This window comes from Phyllobates terribilis, unplaced genomic scaffold, assembly GCF_046119375.1.
Source record: "Phyllobates terribilis strain yellow unplaced genomic scaffold, ASM4611937v1 Scaffold_5__5_contigs__length_657084704, whole genome shotgun sequence".
Taxonomy (NCBI): Eukaryota; Metazoa; Chordata; class Amphibia; order Anura; family Dendrobatidae; genus Phyllobates; species Phyllobates terribilis.
The window spans coordinates 405,237,657-405,257,096 of NW_027362765.1; the positions used below are offsets into that span (position 1 = coordinate 405,237,657).

A 19,440-nucleotide genomic window follows, 5' to 3' on the forward strand; every position below is an offset into this window, starting at 1 on the left:
TTTCTGCAAAAAAAAAAAAGTGACAAGGAAGAAAAAAAAAACTAACACTGTGAAACATGAAATTTTCAAATTTATTTATTTATTTATTTTTTACTGTTTGCTTCATTTTTTTTCCACCGTTGCAATCACTTGCCATGCTTTGCGAGAACAGAAGATATTCCATGGCAGACGTCCATTGGAACAGCAGGGGGAATTAGTTTACTTGGAAATGGTCTTGGTTGAGTGTATACATGCTGCTGGTGAACATTAGATTATTGGATAATGAGGTGTTAGCAGGGGGACGATTCATGCAGGTACATATTATTATTAATATATTTAACCTGCTTTTAGATTACTGCACATAGCAAAACTTTAATTTATACATTGTTTTTTTAAACTAGATAAACTGGAAAGCGCGGTTATTTTTTTTTCTATTTTTTTTTTATTTCATTTTGAATTGTTTTCTTTTGTACTTGTTCATTTATTTATATTTTATTTTATATGTTTCTTTATACTGTATTTTTTTATACTTTATATTTTGCTTGTTTAGTTTTTTATAATATTTTTATAATATTTTTTAATTCAATTTGGAGTTGTTTTCTTTTGTACTTATTTATATTTTTTTGTACTTTTCTTTTTATTTTACTTGTTTATATTTATATTTTATTTGCTTATTTATATTTTTTTATTTAATTTGGTGTTATTTTCTTTTGCATTTTTTTTAATTTATTTATTTTGTACTTTTCTTTTTATTTTACTTGTTTATATTTATATTTTATTTGTTTATTTATATTTTTAGAATTTTTTTACTTAATTTGGAGCTGCTTTCTTTTGTATTTGTTTATTTATTTGTATCTTATTTTATATATTTCTTTATATTTTCATTTGTTTATATTTTTACAATTTTTTTTTATTTAATTTGGGGCCGTTTTCTTTTGTATTTGTTTATTTATATTTTATTTGATATATTTCTTTATATTTTATTTGTTTATGTTTTTATAATATTTTTTTTATTTACTTTGGAGTTGCTTTCTTTTGTATTTATTTAATTTTTTATATTTTTATATATTTTTTTTTATTTACTTTGGAGCTGCTTTCTTTTGTATTTATTTAATTTTTTAATATTTTTATATATTTTTTTATTTAATTTGGAGTTGATTTCTTTTGTATTTATTTATATTTTATTTTATCTGCTTGTTTATATTTTATTTGTTTATTTATATTTTTATTATATTTTTATTCTATATTTTTTTTCTTGATTCTAAAACTTTTTTTTTTTAAAGCCTATTGTTCCGGGCAAAAAAAATCTTTACAGCGATGTAGAAGATAAAACAGCCTACTCTTGACTCTCCGGGACAATACAATGTTATTTTAGCTTGCCAAACAATAGACGTTTAAAAATAAATAAATAAATAATTTCTCTTTATTTTACAAAACACAAATCCATTCCTGCTTACAGTCGGATAGTTTGTTTTTTTTGTACAGCTTACAAAAATAAATACTTGTGTTTTGCTAACATCATAATAGCTCATTAGAGAGGAGGACGAGCTTGGACCTCTACCAAAACCTAGCACCACAGGGCTGAGCTTGCTAACTTGAACCTATAATGTTGCCAGTTCTGCCTCCCTGGGGAAGAAGAAGACTAGGAGAGAGGATCCAACCTTCTTAATTGTGAACCTCATTAGTGCTGGGTTGCTAGGCAAAACATACACCTATCTTCAGTACATATGAAAGGGATAAACAATACGTCATATGCTATAATGACTCTTGGGCTCAGGGCAACCTCTAATTATTATATTTTGTTCTTTTACCTTAGTCATTATTGCAGAAAAACAAATTAGTTTATTTTTGAGCAGCAGAGCAGATTGTAAATTGCACTCTTATTTTGATATCTAAATCATCATGTTACACTTAACAATCGAAGCCATTTCATCTGCAAATCCCCCCCTTTGTAAAGCTCTCCATTCCGGTAATATTTCATATTATATATTTTTTTTAAAATATGCATGTAAATATACACATCTATATGTATATGCACACACTCACTAATACATATATATATGCCCGAAATGTATGCATAAATTTAATTTTGCATCGAACTTCTGCCATTCCCCATCTGCAGGACCCGGTGACAGGAAGTTGACCTCATAGTAAATTCCTTCGAGATTGGGTAATATGTTTTGAAAACCTTTTTTTTTCTAACAAACGCTCACATGAACTTAGGAATGTACCTCGTGTCCGCGACCAGCAACGAAAATAATATCAAACTGCAAAAAAAGCTGAAGCCAAATCATGAAAAAAATAAAATAAATGCTTAAAAAAATATATATATATATTGGAGGGAAATGATAAAAAAAACTGGTTGTAAATTATTTGAGCTGAAAGGAAAATGGATTAAAATGGTGGTTAGAAAATTGTTGGTTTTTTTTTTGTTTTTTTTTCTCCAGGTTGGGTCTTCGTTGGGCTAAAAATGGTGATATCTCTGTCCGGCTGTTGATCAATGAAATTGAGGTGGAAAAAGTAGATGTAACGTTGTGTAGTCAAAATAAAGTTTGATGTATAAAAAAAAGCATTGCAAAGGAAAAAAAGGACATGTAAATGTGTGCCTACCATTTTCCAGATAAGAAGGAGCCGTACCTTCTGAGGGGTCAAGGCGGCGGGCCCGCCTTCCATGTTTGGAATTGTTGTGTACAAACATGTTGTCTGAGACAGCCAAGACATGGCCATCGACATTGACTGTTGTTGATACAACGACCTGAAAAATAAAGAAAAAAGACACCAGAGTATTAAGTAAACCATTCATCAAATATTTCAACTTCATCGACTGCACATAGGTAAAACTTTGCAAAATTCCCCAAAAATTATTAACAACCAAATTTGATGATTGAGACTATGAAGACCCTATCATATTAAATTACATTTCCAAGCTTTGGATTTCTCTACTTTTTTATGGTGTGAAAGTAGGTTGTACATACCACAAAGTCAACTTCTGTGGCTGGTTTGGGTCATCAGTTGATCCCACCAACCTGTCTCTGGATTCCCTCTCAACAGAACCGAAGGGAGAAAGACAAGGGTTCATATAGGGCCATTGGAAAAAGTAGGGTTAGTCATGGTTCTTCTCATCTAGTTTGCTGGCAGTTGGCAAGAACCCATGTAGGACTCCCCTTTCTAGGGCGATTGTACATGTTAACAAGCAGGAGGGTGGTATATTGACCCAATGGTCATGAAAATGGGGTGGCATGAGAAACAATCACCAACCCATTCAACCATTGCCAAAAAGTTCGATCTTTGCTACGGAAAACCAAAACGTGGAGCTGGTGTCTAGCACCAGAATAAGGACCACTAGCATTAGAATAGAGGCCTCATTTTTTAGCACTAGAATAAAGACCCTATTTTGATTTTTTATATGGTATCCTCAACCATGATATGCACCCATGCTCCACAATCAAGAACCACATATGGCTCTTAGATCCAGTAGTGTAGCATGGGTTGTCAGCGCCCAGGGCAAGACAAGTCCTTTCCACCCGACCAGTGTTGAACCCTTTACTCCTCATACACATGTATTGTAATTTGAGGAAAATACTGATGTAATTATAGTTTGCGCTTTGACACAGTTTTTTTCAGCTTATAAAATAAATAAATGTTATATTACATTTTTTATTTAATAATTTTATTACCCTAGCCATAACCCCATCACTAATCCTTTCCCTCACATGAAGCCTATCCCCTAACCCTAGTTATGGTTATAATTAAGTGTAAAAATGTAAAAACAGGTGTTAGTTACGAATAAAGACAGTACTGAATCATGTGATTCAATATTGTCTTCATTAATTAGTTGTTCATCGTCTGTCATCCCGGTCAATGCTTTTGCAGAGTGCAGAAGTTGAGATGAGATTGTGGTTGGCTTCTGCACTCTACATAGGCAGTGACCAAAATGACAAAGGTCAACCTTCTCGATCACTGCCTATGCAGAGCACAGCAATTGAGGTTAATTTTTCATAGGCTGCTGTGCCCTTCATGGGCAGCGACCGAGAAAATTGAGATTTGTCGTTTTCGTTACTGCCTATACAGAGCACAGAAGCCAATGAAAAATTCATCTCACCTGCTGTGCTCCACATAAGCAGTGTTGGATGGGCTCTCACTGTACTACATCAAAAAGAAAACACTTAAAAGCACCGATCATTTCACAGCAGAGAGGGGCAGAGTTTGGGCTTAAAGAAGCACTCCTCCTCCTCCCATCAAAGTTTTTATCCTCTTTATTGCAATCATCATATTATATAGCACTGTGTACTTACAATTGCTCATTTTGCCTTTCTACCTGGCTAATTCTTCTCTTTTCTCTGTTCTATGTAAAAACAGGAGATCTCTTTTCCCTGTATAAGGCATCCTACTCTTCAACTACTGTCCCAGCTGCTCTGCTACTTCTCCCTGCCAGGGACTTTTGCAGTGATGACTCATGCAGGGAAAATTGACCTCCTGTCTCTACATAGAGCTTAGAAGGATTCTGATAGTCAGTTTTTAATCATGTGATGTCATAGACCTAATGGAAAAGAGAAGAATTAGCTGGGTAGAAGGGTAAAATGAGCAATTTTAAGTATACAGTGCCATATAATATGATGATTGCAATATATTAAGAGGATAACATTTTGATGGGAGTGTTTCTTTACGTGCCCGACAAAATCGCCCCCTGGCCCCTCACACTATGCCATTGCTTAAACCCTCTGCATGTATCTCTTGAATTTTACTACAATTTCATCAGCTATGAACATTGATAATTTTTTTTTTTACCCCCTGTACATATTTCATTTTCTTAAAGTGAACAGTATTGCTCTATATTCCAGATGATTTATAATGAGGCCGGTGTTATGCGTGTGTTCTCGTCAGCTGCGGAAATGTTCAAAATGTGTAAAAAAAAAAGCTTCAAATCAAAACATTTTACCCATCAAAAATGAATCTGAAGCCTTTCTATTAGGCTGAAGACATCTGTCAATTCTATGATTACATTTACCAGGCAATAATGATGTTTTTGCATATGAAAAGCTTGAATGGAAAATGAATAGCGAAAGTGTTTTCATCCCATGAAAAGTATCCATTCTCAAGTTCATTTGGATGGTGATTGACCCTGGTATGTCAACGGAATTTCCTTCTTTATATTAGACTGAAAGGGTCCTATTCTTGCTGCTCAGGTTCAGAGTGCGGCCATAGAAGAAATGATGGATAGGGCCCTCTTATACTCCAGCTGCTTCACAGCACAACGACTTAAGGCAGGAGCGCACTTACACATCACAACCTTGTTAACCAATAACACCTAGACCGGCTCCATGTAATGATATATCCTAGAAATGGCTCTATGGCCGGGATCGGACTAGGCAGGGAATTACATATCTTCTAGGTCTACAGATGGCTCCACACGTTGACATAATTCCAGGACGATCTTTGGGGTCTCGGATAACAACAAGTGCAGGTTAATATGAGAACTCTGGAATGATTACAATAGTTCAGGTTTCAGATTGTCTAAATTAAAGCTTCACAGCCAAGTCAAAATATAATAAAATACTACAGGATGTTAAAAATGAGATGCCAAAATGGACCTTTTGCTTGATTTATACTACATTTGTGAATATATCTCTGCCCATTAAAAAAAAATTCAATGTTTCTCTTGGAATGTAAAATATAAAGCATTTTGATAGTATTTTAGTAGATTTGGCTCCAAAAAAAAAGCCTTCCATGTGTAGAACTAAAACTTTCTACACTCGCTGGTGCTGAGGGTACTGAGGAGATTAATCATTGATTGACATTACATTGTCAAGTTATTGCCAAATGTTGTATTAGTTTCCAATTCCTTATTTCCATCATTAAACTTTGAGGCACATATATTTTTAATAAATGGAACTTATTTATAAAGTATATATATAGGGATTGAGGGGTTATCCGGGACTTTTACATTGATAGCCTATTGACTTATTGATAAAGTATGGGATATATGGGGACTGAGGGGTTATCCGGGACTTTTACATTGATAGCCTATTGACATATTGATAAAGTATGGGATATATATGGACTGAGGGGCTATCTGGGACTTTTACATTGATTGCCTATTGACTTATTGATAAAGTATGGGATATATATGGACTGAGCGGTTATCTGGGACTTTTACATTGATAGCCTATGGACTTATTGATAAAGTATGGGATATATAGGGACTGAGGGGTTATCTGGGACTTTTACATTGATAGCCTATTGACTTATTGATAAAGTATGGGATATATAGGGACTGAGGGGTTATCCAGGACTTTCACATTGATAGCCTATTGACATATTGATAAAGTATGGGATATATATGGACTGAGGGGCTATCTGGGACTTTTACATTGATAGCCTATTGACTTATTGATAAAGTATGGGATATATAGGGACTGAGGCGCTATCCGGGACTTTTACAATGATAGCCTATTGACTTATTGATAAAGTATGGACTATATAGGGCTCGATTCATTGAATGGATTGTCTGGGACTTTTACATTGATAGCCTATCCATAGGATAGGTCACCAATATCTGACCGTTGGGGGTGTGACACCCGGTACCCCCATCGATCAGCTGTTCTTGGTGTCGGCTGTGACCAGAACTGCTTTGTTTCGAATCAATAGGGGTAGATGTACAGTGTCAATAAGGGTGGATTTACAGTATCCGACCACTATCCAGTTGACGGTGCTGTGCAGCTTGTCACCCAGTACCTCCAGCCAGCACTGGGAACAGCTAATCAGTGGGGGTGTTGGATGTTGTACCCTCACCAATCAGATACTGATCACCAATCCTAAGGATAAAAAGGTTCTGAACAACCCCTTTTAGACTAGTCTTATTCACGCCTCTTAATGAACTAGGAGCATCTTAAAACTGCCATGCACCAAAGCCAGAAATGTTACTCTGGTCAATGACTGGAGTATATTTCTTGTGTAATTTACCCCATTAAAGTGGAGTCAATTTTTATACATTTTCCAGGCAGGTGTAAAAACGTCAAAGTTGCAAAAAATTTTGCGTAAATTTGAGTTGCACAATAATTTTGAGACATTTGAAGGTGTTTTACACCAATATTCTGGAGATAAAAAAACATCATGAATCAGGCACGTAATGTTTTATTACTATGAAAGGTTGTTTAAATACCTTTCAACAAATACAGCACCCAACTAAAAATTGGCTTTTATCGCAAGTGCAATTTGCTAAATTTATTTGGTAATAGGACGGGGCATTATTTCACTCTCGGGCAATGGTGGAAGAAGACTGTTATGTGTGAAGGAAATACAGTTTAGATTGTGTGAAATAGATTTCATTCATTTTCCGTATTTATCAACACCCTAGAAAAGCTGTCATTGAAGATTGCATCAGGATTGGGAAACAGAAGCTGGAAAGAGCCATATGGGCTAGGGAGTGTGCCATATGTGGTGCGCGCTCACTAACTGCTAGGCAAGTGAACCAGGGAAACAAAGAAAGTACACTCCTTTATAACATGTGCTATCACATAGCTGTACCTACCACTTCATATAATGAGCTATAGGTGTATAGTGCAACAAGTATGTCATATACAGGGCAAAATACTAATATTGAGGTCTGTACAGGAAATAAGAAGCCCTGGGACGAACTCTAAGAACCAGAAGCAGAAGACTTAGTAGAAATGAGTAATTACCAATTAAAAGACTCCACTAACGTGACAATGACACTTTTTTAATTGATAGGTTCTTTTTAGCTTTCTTAAAGGGGCCCTGTTACTTGTCATAAATATGTAATATCTTTGCCTAGTATAAATACTGCCATTCTTCTGAATCCGGCGTTGTTTTTCTTTTATTCCTGCGCCTTTCCGTTTATGAGATATGGCCCCATTTTCCCTGTTTGTAAATGTAAAAGTGGGCGTGGACATTTTGGGTGTCTTCTTAAAGATCACGCCCAATTGGCTAAAATGCTAAATAATTTATATACAAAGAAAAGAGGGCCATATCTCAGGAATGGAGTGGCGCAGAAACAAAAGAAAAATGACTCCAGATTCGGGAGAACAGCGTCATTTACACCAGGTTAAAAAAAATTAAATATTTATGCCAAGTGACGGGTCTTCCTTAAAGAGGGTTGCCCAAAATTAGAAAAGCATGGTTATCTTTTTATATAAACAACGCCACCATTACCCATGTCCATTGCAGTGAATGGGGCAGAGCTGCAATACCACACACAACCTGTAGACAAGGGGTGGTGCTGTTTTAGGGAAAGGAAATTCTAGACAAGTCCTTTAAGGTTCTCAACTTTTTTTTCTCTGATAATCGAGAAAGTCTGATCACTTGTGGTGTTGGATTAAAAGAATGACACAATTTTGAGAGCTGGAACAACACCTATGGCCATCAGCTTGCAAAATGTGTTTCTTTTTCAGACTACATGGTGAATGGCATTTTGACAAGGGTGGATTAGTCAGGATGTCATTGATATTATTTCTCCATTTAGCCTTTTTTTTCTGTATACGCAAGTGAGGAATTTATCTGTTACAAAGCGCCTAATTAAAAGTCGAAAGGGAAATAAAAAAATAACTAAAAATACAAGAATCGTGAGTCAAGCTTTGAGAGAGGTCAGGAGACTCTGTTCAGCGTTGCTATAGTGAATTACATGCCGTACAAAATACAGGATGCCTGCTTTCCATACTAAAGTGCACGGCGCGTTTCAGTCCTCCTCCACTCCACACTGTATGAAACATACGGGCAATGGAGAAAAAAAAAAAAGCCAGGGAGAAAACATGACTGTCTTTGCTGTGTCAATTTATATATAGGTCAGTCACCAAGGGAAAATAACAGTTCAGTGGAAGAAAAAAAAGAAAGACGTTTGTTCTATATTAACTCTATGGGGTTGGTACCTCGGTATTATAGACTCTCGAAGACTAAATATAGGATGGTGGTGCATAATGCAATTGGAAATTAAGGCAAGGAAGATGAGATGGAAAGATCCAGTGTTGTCATTTAGTAAGCGGTCGGTAGTCCCAGCGTTGACCACAGAATCATCTTTTGAGTGATGCTTCGCGCAGTTATCAGGAAGACAAAGAGGAGACTTTTAGTCATCCCAGGCTTGACCTTCTGCTCGGCTCCCATGGATCAATATTACCAATGGCACTTGAAGCTGAGAACCATGAGAAATGGAGGCTCGCTGAAGTGTTGTGAAGGATGGGATTTTTTTTTTTCCCTCTGTAATTTTTTTTAAAGAAGTCCTAACTGTAAGATATATGAATACGGACAGGGAATAAAACCCTAAAGCGTAAAACAGATGTCTCCAAGCATGATGTGGACAATAAATGTGATTTATTGTAGGCGCTGCTATGGGTAAACACTATTTTTCTGGGTGCTGTCTGTATTTTTTTTTTGTATTCAATGTCATATAAATGGTAAACCTATGGCATTCCTTACTTTAGCAAAATGTGGATTTTTATACCTATATTGGCCTGCAAACATATTAATACTAACTATATGGTGTGTAATAGAAAACCTCTGTTCCCCTTTTCTCAGCTCCTCCAGCAGTTTTTAGTATCAGGTTCCCAGTCCCATATCAAGAATATGTTATATTGCTAAGAATGAAAAATAGCTCCTCTCCATAAGGAAGAGACAACTACCTCCTTAGTGCCTATTAGTTTTCTTCCTTCTTCTCATCCAGCTTTTCTCCATTATTTCAATATTTTTTACTTTTAAGTTCCAATTCCATATCAAGAAGATGTTACATAGATAGAAATTCAACTTAGCTCTCCTCCAGAAGGAAGAAAATAGTCTTCCTGGTGCTCCCTATTGGTTTCCTTCCTTCTTCTCCTTCCCTTTTTTCCAGATCTCCCATATTCTTAATTTTTCAGTTCCAAGTTCCATATCAAATATATCTTACATAGCTATAAATGCAAATTAGCTTTTGACCAGAAGGAAGAAAACTGTCTTCATGGTGCCACCTATTGGTTTTCTTCCTTCTTCCCATCCCTCTTTTCTCAGCTCTTCCAACAGTTTTTAGTATTAGGTTCCAAGTTGTAAATCAAGAATATGTTACGTAAGTTGAAATGCAAATTATCTCTCCTCCAGAGGGAAGAAAACTTTCCCTCTAGTGCCACCTTTAGGTTGTCTTCCTTCTTCTCATCCCTCTTTTGTCAGCTAATACAATCCAAGTTCTATATCAAGAATATGTTACACAACTAGAAATGTAAATTAGCTCTCCTCCAGATTGAAAAGAGCTGTCTCCCTAATGCCCCCTATTAGTTTTCTTTCTTCTTCTCAACCCTTTTTTTCCACACCTTCAAGATTCTTAATTTTTCAGCTCCAAGTTCCATATCAAGTATCTGTTACATAGCTAGAAATGCAAATTCGCTCTCCTCCAGAAGGAAGAAAAATGTCTCCCAAGTGCCACCTTTTGGTTGTCTTCCTTCTTCCCATCCCTCTTTTCTCAGCTCAAATGGACGTTTTTAGTATCAGTTTCCAAGTTCTCTTTCAAGACTATATTACACAGCTAAAAATTCAAATTAGCTCTCCTCCAATAGGAACGAAACAGTTTCCCAAGTGCCACCTATTGGTTTTCTTCCTTCTTCCCAGATTTTCTCAGCTCCTCCAGTAGTTTTTTGTATCAGGTTCCAAGTTGCATCTCAATAATATGTTATTTAGGTAGCTTAAAATGCAAATAACCTCTCTTCCAGAAGGAAGAAAACTGTCTCCCTAGTGCCACCTATTGTTTTTCTTCCTTCTTCTCATCTCCCGTTTCTCCACACCTCCTGTAGTTTTTACTTTTAAGTTCCAAGTTCTATATCAAGAACATGTTACATTGCTAGAAATGCAAATGAGCTCTCCTCTCGAAAGAATAATGCTGTCTCTCTAGTGCCAGCTATTGGTTTTCTTCCTTTTTCCCCATTCCTTTTTTCTCAGCTCTTCCGGCAGTTTTTAGTATCAGCTACCAAGTTCCATATCAAGAATATGTTTTACCTAGAAATGCACATTAGCTCTCCTCCAGAAGGAAGAAACCTGTCCTTCTTCTGACACATATTGGTTTTCTTCCTTCTGGGTGAGAGATAATTTACATATTTTTTCCAGGGAGTATTGGCTTGTCTGTAGGACTCCCTAAGACAGGTAAAAGTGACTAATATAAGAAAGAGAATTTGAAGAGCATATAACTAGATTCACACTATGAAATTGGTCATTGAGATACCCATGATGTATTTTTGGAATGATTCTATTGGTCTAAAGCCAATGGTGATGTATTTTTTTTAATTGTATTACTCATAATGATTGAAAGCTGAGAATTTTGTGAACAGTGGGTAATGCACAATACTTTGGTCCTGAAGTGGTGTCAGTTCACTTATCACAAGCAAAGTATTCTACTGGCCTTTGTCTGCTCTCAATAGACCTTTTTTGTCTTTTAGGTTTATCTTAAACTTCTTTTAAGGAGTGCTAATTCAGAACTAAGGAGCTTAATCTTCCTAAAAGATCTTAATGACATCTGAGAAGAATATACAGGTGCACTGCTCGAGTATTCTTTAGTCTTTCGATGGTTGGCTGGTTCCAACTAAATCACCAGGCATGGACTAAAAATCAATCAAACATGTATGGACATCTTCAATCTTGTGGTAAACCTTTTCCTACATTGGAAAATTAGGGACTCGGTATCAACCAATATTATTCGTATCCAATTGTATCGATCAGATGGATCATCAATGGAACCAATGAGCCAATCAACGTGTGTTAGAAGATTGTGGAATTACCACATTTTCAACCAATCGAGTCATGAGAACCAAGACCATTTTTGGATCATTTTATGCCAATAAAGATAAAGTTAGTGAATTAGAACCCATCTGAATTGAAACCTTTTTCAGATAGTTATGAATTTTTTAGAAGATTAAACATTAATATATTTAGGTGCCCACAGAGAGCAGACGGCAGATTGGATTTTTTTTTACTATGAAAATGGACATTTGTTGGTTTATACCAACAGATCAAAAGACTGACATTCTATCCTGCCCAAATTGGTCAGATCAGTCATGACACCTCCAAACATTCTGCCGTTTACATCTACAGGAAAGTTGTCATATGTCACAGCAGCGGGCCTTCTCCATCAGAGTACCTGGAATCGTCGCATATCTCTCGGATTCCCTGCATTCTTCAGGCAGTTCTGATTACACTTGAGAAAAAACTTTAGGAAGAATCTAAGGAAAGAAAGAGAGAGAGGGAAAACCTTAAGTAATGCTGGAACACAAAACTGTCAAACACAATGATCAAAATTGAATTTTTATAAAATTGAGATGTAGACCGCCATTCCCCCCGATTCCCCCAAATATAAAAATGCTTATCACCCTGATAAATTTCTACACCTGATCCTTTTGTTTAACATAACCGATCCCTTCACATGCTACCCCCTCCCCCACCTACATCACCTATCGATGTAGAGTCAGTTGGCCTTTGGTCTGTCCTGGCAAAGTCATCAGGTTTGGCCAACTCTATGTATGGACTCTTTAATGGTGTTGTCTACTACTTGGACAACTCTTTCTTAAATACCATATTCCCCAGGGTAAAATAAAAATTACAGATGCCTCCCATTCGGCGCTGTTCCAGCGATAACAGCAACAGGGCTCACAGGAATTACATGATATTGCCATGATATGTGAGTACTGCAGCCAATCAGTGGCAGCTAATGGGCTCCAGTTCTCACACTTCCTTCGCAAGTCCAAAGTCGAAAGGAAGTCTATGCAAAGTACTTCATTAGGCTAAAGGGGCATAATAATGTCACATCAGCCCAGGAGATCTGGCGCATGGAGATATTTGTTATTTATATATTATACTGGGGAATTAACTATTTAAGAAGGTGTTGTCTAAGTAGTGGACAACCCGTTTAAGAATTCTTACAACTATGACTTTTTTTCCCACAAAGTTCTTCGATTTTTTTATTATTTTGCCATCATATTATCTCAATCTGATAAAAATGGAGGATCAGCCTTTCTTTTTTTTTTTTTTTTTTTTACATAAACAGCGCCCCTTTTGTCTAATGGCCGTGTCCAGTATCGCAAAATAAATGGAGCGGAGTTGTAGTATCATAAATAGCAAAAGGCACTATAGAAATAAAAATTATTATTATAAAGGACAAAAGTAAGACGTTTTTTTTTGTTTTTCTCATTTTGGGCAACCTCTTTAAGACTCCCCCAAATAAGTTGTCATAAATTATTTATAATATCACAACTTTTCAGCAATTAAGACCACCAGGACCACAAAAATTTCCAAAGAAAATAGGTTAGACATATTTTGATAGGGGATTCCAGATAAAAGATTAGAATAGCAAATGGATGAAAACACGATTATTAATAAAATGTGAATATTACAAAGTGTCCGCGTTGCGTTCACAGAAGAATTGTTATGGTCGATGAAGCAAAATCTATTTTTCCATATTGTACGTTTCTCCGATAATATATTTCAAAGCAAACCTCTGCTCATCTGCCCTAACAATGGCACAAAAACACCCATATGCCATCAGCGTACAGTAAGTCACTTGATATTCCACCCACCAATTTTTCCTAACTACTACCCTGCAATTACACAGCGCACGTTCTGTTGCGAGGTAAATTAGGCACACCTGCGGCCAGACTTCATTTGAACTGCATCAGAAAAAGGACCTAACAAGGTGAGGACGTGCCTCAAAGTTATAGTCCTGTCAAGCAATTAGGTTTTCACTTCTGGGACATCCGCACAGTGCAATTATGCCACACATTACAACCTGGCTAATCTGCTGAACAAATGTCATGTCTCCGAGAAGCTAGTAAAAGCGGTTCATCTGCAAATGTGTCTGCTCTTAAGCCCCTGCCTTATGCAAGGAACAAGCCAGGGTGCGATCTGATTAAATCATGTTACCAGCTCTTAGAAGGGAAAAAAAAAAAATCTGCAAGCATTTTAAACCACTTATAAGTGACATGAACCTCTCTATACATTAGGCCTGCGGCCATAATTCACCCTCTTATAATCGCTTTATACAACGTTTACAAGCTATTGTGAAGATCCACTTATCTCATAAACAGGTCCATGATCTTCTGGAATCAGGGAAGGTCGTTAGGATGCAAATGATCCTTATCAATACTTGTAGCCCGGCCCAAACATTGCTCGCTATTGTCAGGGCCTTGGTATCACTAGATAGTATAAAGGCCTCGTCACACTTAGCGATGCTGCAACGATCCCGACAACGATACGACCTGTCAGGGATCGTTGCTGCGTCGCTATGTGGTCGCTGGTGAGCTGTCAAACAGGCAGGCTCACCAACGATCAGGGGAGCAGCGACATCGTGGAAAGAATCTTACCACGATGTCCTGCTTCGGTTACCAGCCTGCTGAAGCAGGAGCAGGCTGGTAACCATGGTAAACATTGGGTTACTAGGGGCACACGCGCACCTAGTAACCCGCTGTTTATCATGGTTACCACTCTGCTACGGTGAGCAGGAGGTTACCGCTCACTTTAGCAGGCTCGTAACCATGATAAACAACGGGTTACTAGGGGCACGTGTGCCCCTAGTAACCCGATGTTTATCATGGTTACCAGCCTGATCGCTGCTCCCGCTGGTCACACACAGCGATGTGTGCTGACCTGTGGGAGGGCAACGACCAAAAAATGGTCCAGGACACTTTGCAGCGATCAGCGACCTCACAGCAGGGGCCTGATCGCTGCAAAGTGTCACACATAGCGACATCGCTGGTGAGGTCACTGTTGCGTCACCAAAACCGTGACTCAGCAGTGATCTCGCTAGCGATCTCGCTATGTGAGACAGGGGCTTTAGGCCTAGACATTGCTAATTACTACTTAGGCCTAGGCATTACTAGTTTCAGTATCACTAGATGCTACCTACTAAGGTCTAGGCATTAATTATTACTACTTAGGCCCAGGCAGTATCATTAGACACTGCTTAGGCCTAGGAATTACTAATTACCACTTAGGCCTAGGCATTACTAGATATTATTTGGGCCTGGTTATCACAACACACTACTTAGGCCCAGGCATTACTAGATACCCTCACCTACTGTATCCTCACCCATCCCCTGTAGATTGTGAGCCCTCGCGGACAGGGTCCTCGCTCCTCCTGTACCAGTCGCCGACTTGTATTGTTCAAAATGTATTGTAATTGTTTGTGCTATGTATACCCCTATCACATGTACAGAACCATGGAATAAATGGTGCGATAATAATAAATAATAATATTACTTGAGCCTGGTTATCACTATACACTACTTAGGCCTAGGCATTACTAGATATTACTTGAACCTAAATATCACTAGTTAGAACTTAGGCCTTGGCATTACTAGATATTACTTGGGCTTCAGTATCACTAGATGCTACTAAGGCCTATGCATTAATTATTACTACTTAGGCCTAGGCAGTATCATTAGACACGGCTTAGACCTAGGCATTACTAAATATTAATTCGGCCTGGGTATCATTAGATACTGCTTAGGCGTTGGCATTACTAATTACTACTTGAGCCTAGGCATTACTAAATATTACTTGGGCCTCGGTATTACTAGATATTACTTAGGCCTAGGCATTACTAATTACTACTTAGGCCTAGGCATTACTAGATATCATTTGGTCTTCAGTATCATTAGATACTACTTAGGCTTACGCATTACTAGATATTACTTGGGTTTCAGTATCACTAGATACTACTAAGGCAGGCCTAGGCATTAATTATTACTACTTAGGCCTAGGCATTACTAGATATTACTGTGGCCAGGGTATCATTAGATACTATTTAGGCCTAGGTATTACTAATTACCACTTAGACCTAGGCATTACTAAATATTAATTCGGCCTGGGTATCATTAGATACTGCTTAGGCGTTGGCATTACTAATTACTACTTGAGCCTAGGCATTACTAAATATTACTTGGGCCTTGGTATTACTAGATATTACTAATTACTACTTAGGCCTAGGCATTACTAGATATCATTTGGTCTTCAGTATCATTAGATACTACTTAGGCTTACGCATTACTAGATACTACTTGGTCTTCAGTATCACTAGATACTACTAAGGCAGGCCTAGGCATTAATTATTACTACTTAGGCCTAGGCATTACTAGATATTACTGTGGCCAGGGTATCATTAGATACTATTTAGGCCTAGGTATTACTAATTACTACTTGAGCCTAGGCATTACTAAATATTACTTGGGCCTCTGTATTACTAGATACTGACTATATACTATTTAGGCCTAGGCATTACTAATTACTACTTGAGCCTGCCTAGGCATTACTAGATATTACTTGGACCTCGGTATTACTAGATAGTAATTAGGCATTACTAATTGCTACTTGAACCTCGGTATTACTAGATATTATTGGGGTGACTGTATCACTATATACTCCTTAGGCCTAGGCATAACTAATTACTACTTGAGCTTAGGCATTACTAGATATTGCTTGGGCCAGTATATCACTATATACTCCTTAGGACAAGGCATTATTAATTATTTCTTGAGCCTAGACATTAATAGATACCACTTAGGCCTAGCCATTACTGGATACTACTTGGTCCTATGGATTACTAGGTATCACTTGACGTAGGCTTTGGCATTACTACATATTACTTTTGCCTTGGCATTACTAGTTACTACTTTTCATAGACTTTAGTAGATAAAAACGTTTACTAGATAAAAATTAATGTAGGGGTGTTAATTAGTCAGATATCACAAATGTCGGCATCCGCTCGTTGACTTGAAGGCTGATCCTACCGTACGGCACAAGGTGGTCGGATCAGTCCATTGATATATGACTTATTTGCTTACGGGACCTAAGTTCTTTTGTTAATTTGCTGTTCTGTCGCGTATTCTGACCTGTAATATGGCAGCGAGCTACTTTATTTAATCACAATAAGACCCTCTGGCAATGGAATAGTTAATTGTAAGACCTGCTTAAGACATGCTTATTCATTGAGTGGTAATTCCATTGTTGGAGCATGAGACAGGACTCGAATAGATTCACTCTTTCAAGTCAAATGGTAATTCTCATCCTTTGCTCTATTACCCTTTAATTGGCTTTTTCTTAGAAAATATCTGACAACCGCCTTTACATATCTCTTTCCCAGACCCCGGTACACAAAGGATTTAATGCTCTTGTTATGAGCAGGAAAGGGAAAAAAAAAAAAGGAAAAACCTCGTGTCAGAAAATCTTTGGCTCTAACACCAATAAACTCTATATTAGTCCTAAACATGGATTTGTGACTCGGCAGAGGCGAAGGCGATACACGGGCTAACCTGTCATTAGTGCATTACGCGTAATTGCGTACAGTGTGTTTGCCGGTGCATCTGTCGGCCCATTATCACAATGACCATTATGTACACTAATTCCCTCACCCTGGATATATTTCCCCAAAGAGCCATAATCTTTCACAGTAGGTAGAATAAATCAGGCTTGAAATACGGCCCTGATTTGTTGCATCTCCAGACCCCGAATGGTGACACTGTGACCGAATGCGAACGCAAAGAAGAGGCTTCAGAAGTGACCGATATAAAGTTCACCATAACGGGCCGTGTATATGAGTGTACAGATCTGTGTGTCTCCGTGTGTAGGTGTGCAAGGGTTAATACTCAGGGTTAGGGTTTTTGGGAGTCAGTGTTCACAGTATATATGTGTCTATGTTTATGTGTACATGTTTTATATACCACGTCTATGTATGCATCTACATCTATCTATCTATCCATATATCTCTCTACCTATTATCTATCTATCTCTCTATCTATCCATATATATCTCTACCTATTATCTATCTACTGTATCTATCTATCATCTCTCTATCTATATATCTATCTATCTATATATCTATCTATGTATCCATCTATCCATCTATCTATATATCTATCTATCTATTATCTATCTATCTGTTATCTATCATCTATATCTCTATCTATCTCTCTATCTATCTATGTATCCATCTATCTATCTCTCTATCTATCTATATATCATATATCTATCTATCTATCTCTCTATCTATTATCTATCTATCTGTTATCTATTTATCTATCCATCTATCCCTATATCCATCTTGCTATCTATCTATCTATGTATCCATCTATCTATCTATCCATCTATGTATCCATCTATCATCTATCTATCTATTTATCCATCTATCTATCCATCCATCCATCTATCCATCCATCTATCCATCTATCTATCTATGTATCCATCTATCATCTATCTATCTATGTATCTATCTATCATCTATCCATCTATCTATCTATCCATCCATCCATCCATCCATCCATCCATCTATCTATCATCTCTCTTTCTGTCTATCTATCATCTATTTATCTATCTATCATCTCAGTCTATGTATCTATCTATTTGTATATGTGTTTATATATCTTTTTCTCTTTTGTGTGCACACAATCAAAAACATTATCCATAATATTTAAAATATAAGAACAAATAACCCTAAAGCCTCAATCTTTTCCTTTCCCGTCAATTTTCATTTTTTCTTTCTGCCTTCTGAGCTTTAAAATATTCATTTTCGACTCCATACCACCAAACACCTTGGTGCCGCTCAGCGCTCACCTCACCTACCCCAGACCGCGGCCCTTTGTTTACTTTTAGAGATTGCTCCCCTTACCAGACTGTATGAAGCATGTAATTGATGGAGAAGCAGATGCCACTAATAATAAAATGGCAAGTTGGGGCATGTGTCTTTTTAATTCCCTAAGAGAACGCACCTCTGCCTCCCAGCCATGTTTATGAAAACGAGCGAGGGCTGCATTTAATAATCAGTGAATGTATCTTGTACCAGAAGCTTCTGCATTTGTTTCTAATAAGTACATTGCTGGGAAACTATGTAGCAAGAAATGGAAACATTGTCACACTGTCTAGAATGAAGAGCTTGTATTTATCAATTCACTTTCCAGATGACTGTAAGTAGCGTATACAGCATGGAGCGTAATGCAAGAGCATCAGCGACTGCAGCAGGATACATAGGAAAGGGGCGCCTGAGCTCAGGTTTACCCCATCCCTTTAATAAGTGTTGCAAATGACTCGCCTTCCCACATACACAGCATCATTTTAAAAAAGAGAGAAGAAAATGGCCAAATGGATACATCAATTCTTCTCTCTAATAAGTCTAAAGCCCCCATACACAATAAAGTCTCCCAAACCCATAAATATATTGGCAGTATTGGCTAACAGTCTAGTGTGTAAGGAGGCCTCCTGACTCTCCAGACAGATGATGATGGTGGAGAGAAGGATCCAAACTTTTCAATTTCCAAAAACTGATCCATTTGTTCTCCAGGACAAAAGCTGCTGCCAGAAAAGTCCGGCAGTGGCTCTCATAGAGAACACAGAAGTTATGGAGTTATAGTTCCTGTGCATGTGTCGAGGGAAATAGATTTCTGCTGAACTATCGTCTGTCCACTGGTATCTAATTTGTATGGGGACTAATCTATCTGTAAAGGGAATGAAAAAACA

At 37.3% G+C, this 19,440-nt stretch overlaps 1 protein-coding gene across 23 annotated transcripts in view; it reads right to left on the bottom strand.

Moving 5' to 3' along the window:
* EBF3 (EBF transcription factor 3) overlaps positions 1–19,440 on the bottom strand; it is a 181,448-nt gene that overhangs the window by 62,708 nt on the left and 99,300 nt on the right. For 16 of the 23 annotated variants that reach the window (XM_073685089.1, XM_073685076.1, XM_073685084.1 and 13 more), the window contains exons 7-8: positions 12,083–12,164; positions 2,590–2,734 (exon numbers count right to left, since the gene is read on the bottom strand). In XM_073685089.1, coding sequence (XP_073541190.1) covers positions 2,590–2,734; positions 12,083–12,164 — 227 coding nt within the window. The remainder of the gene's footprint in view (positions 1–2,589; positions 2,735–12,082; positions 12,165–19,440) is intronic. The other 7 variants (XM_073685091.1, XM_073685081.1, XM_073685085.1 and 4 more) reach the window with 1 other exon arrangement.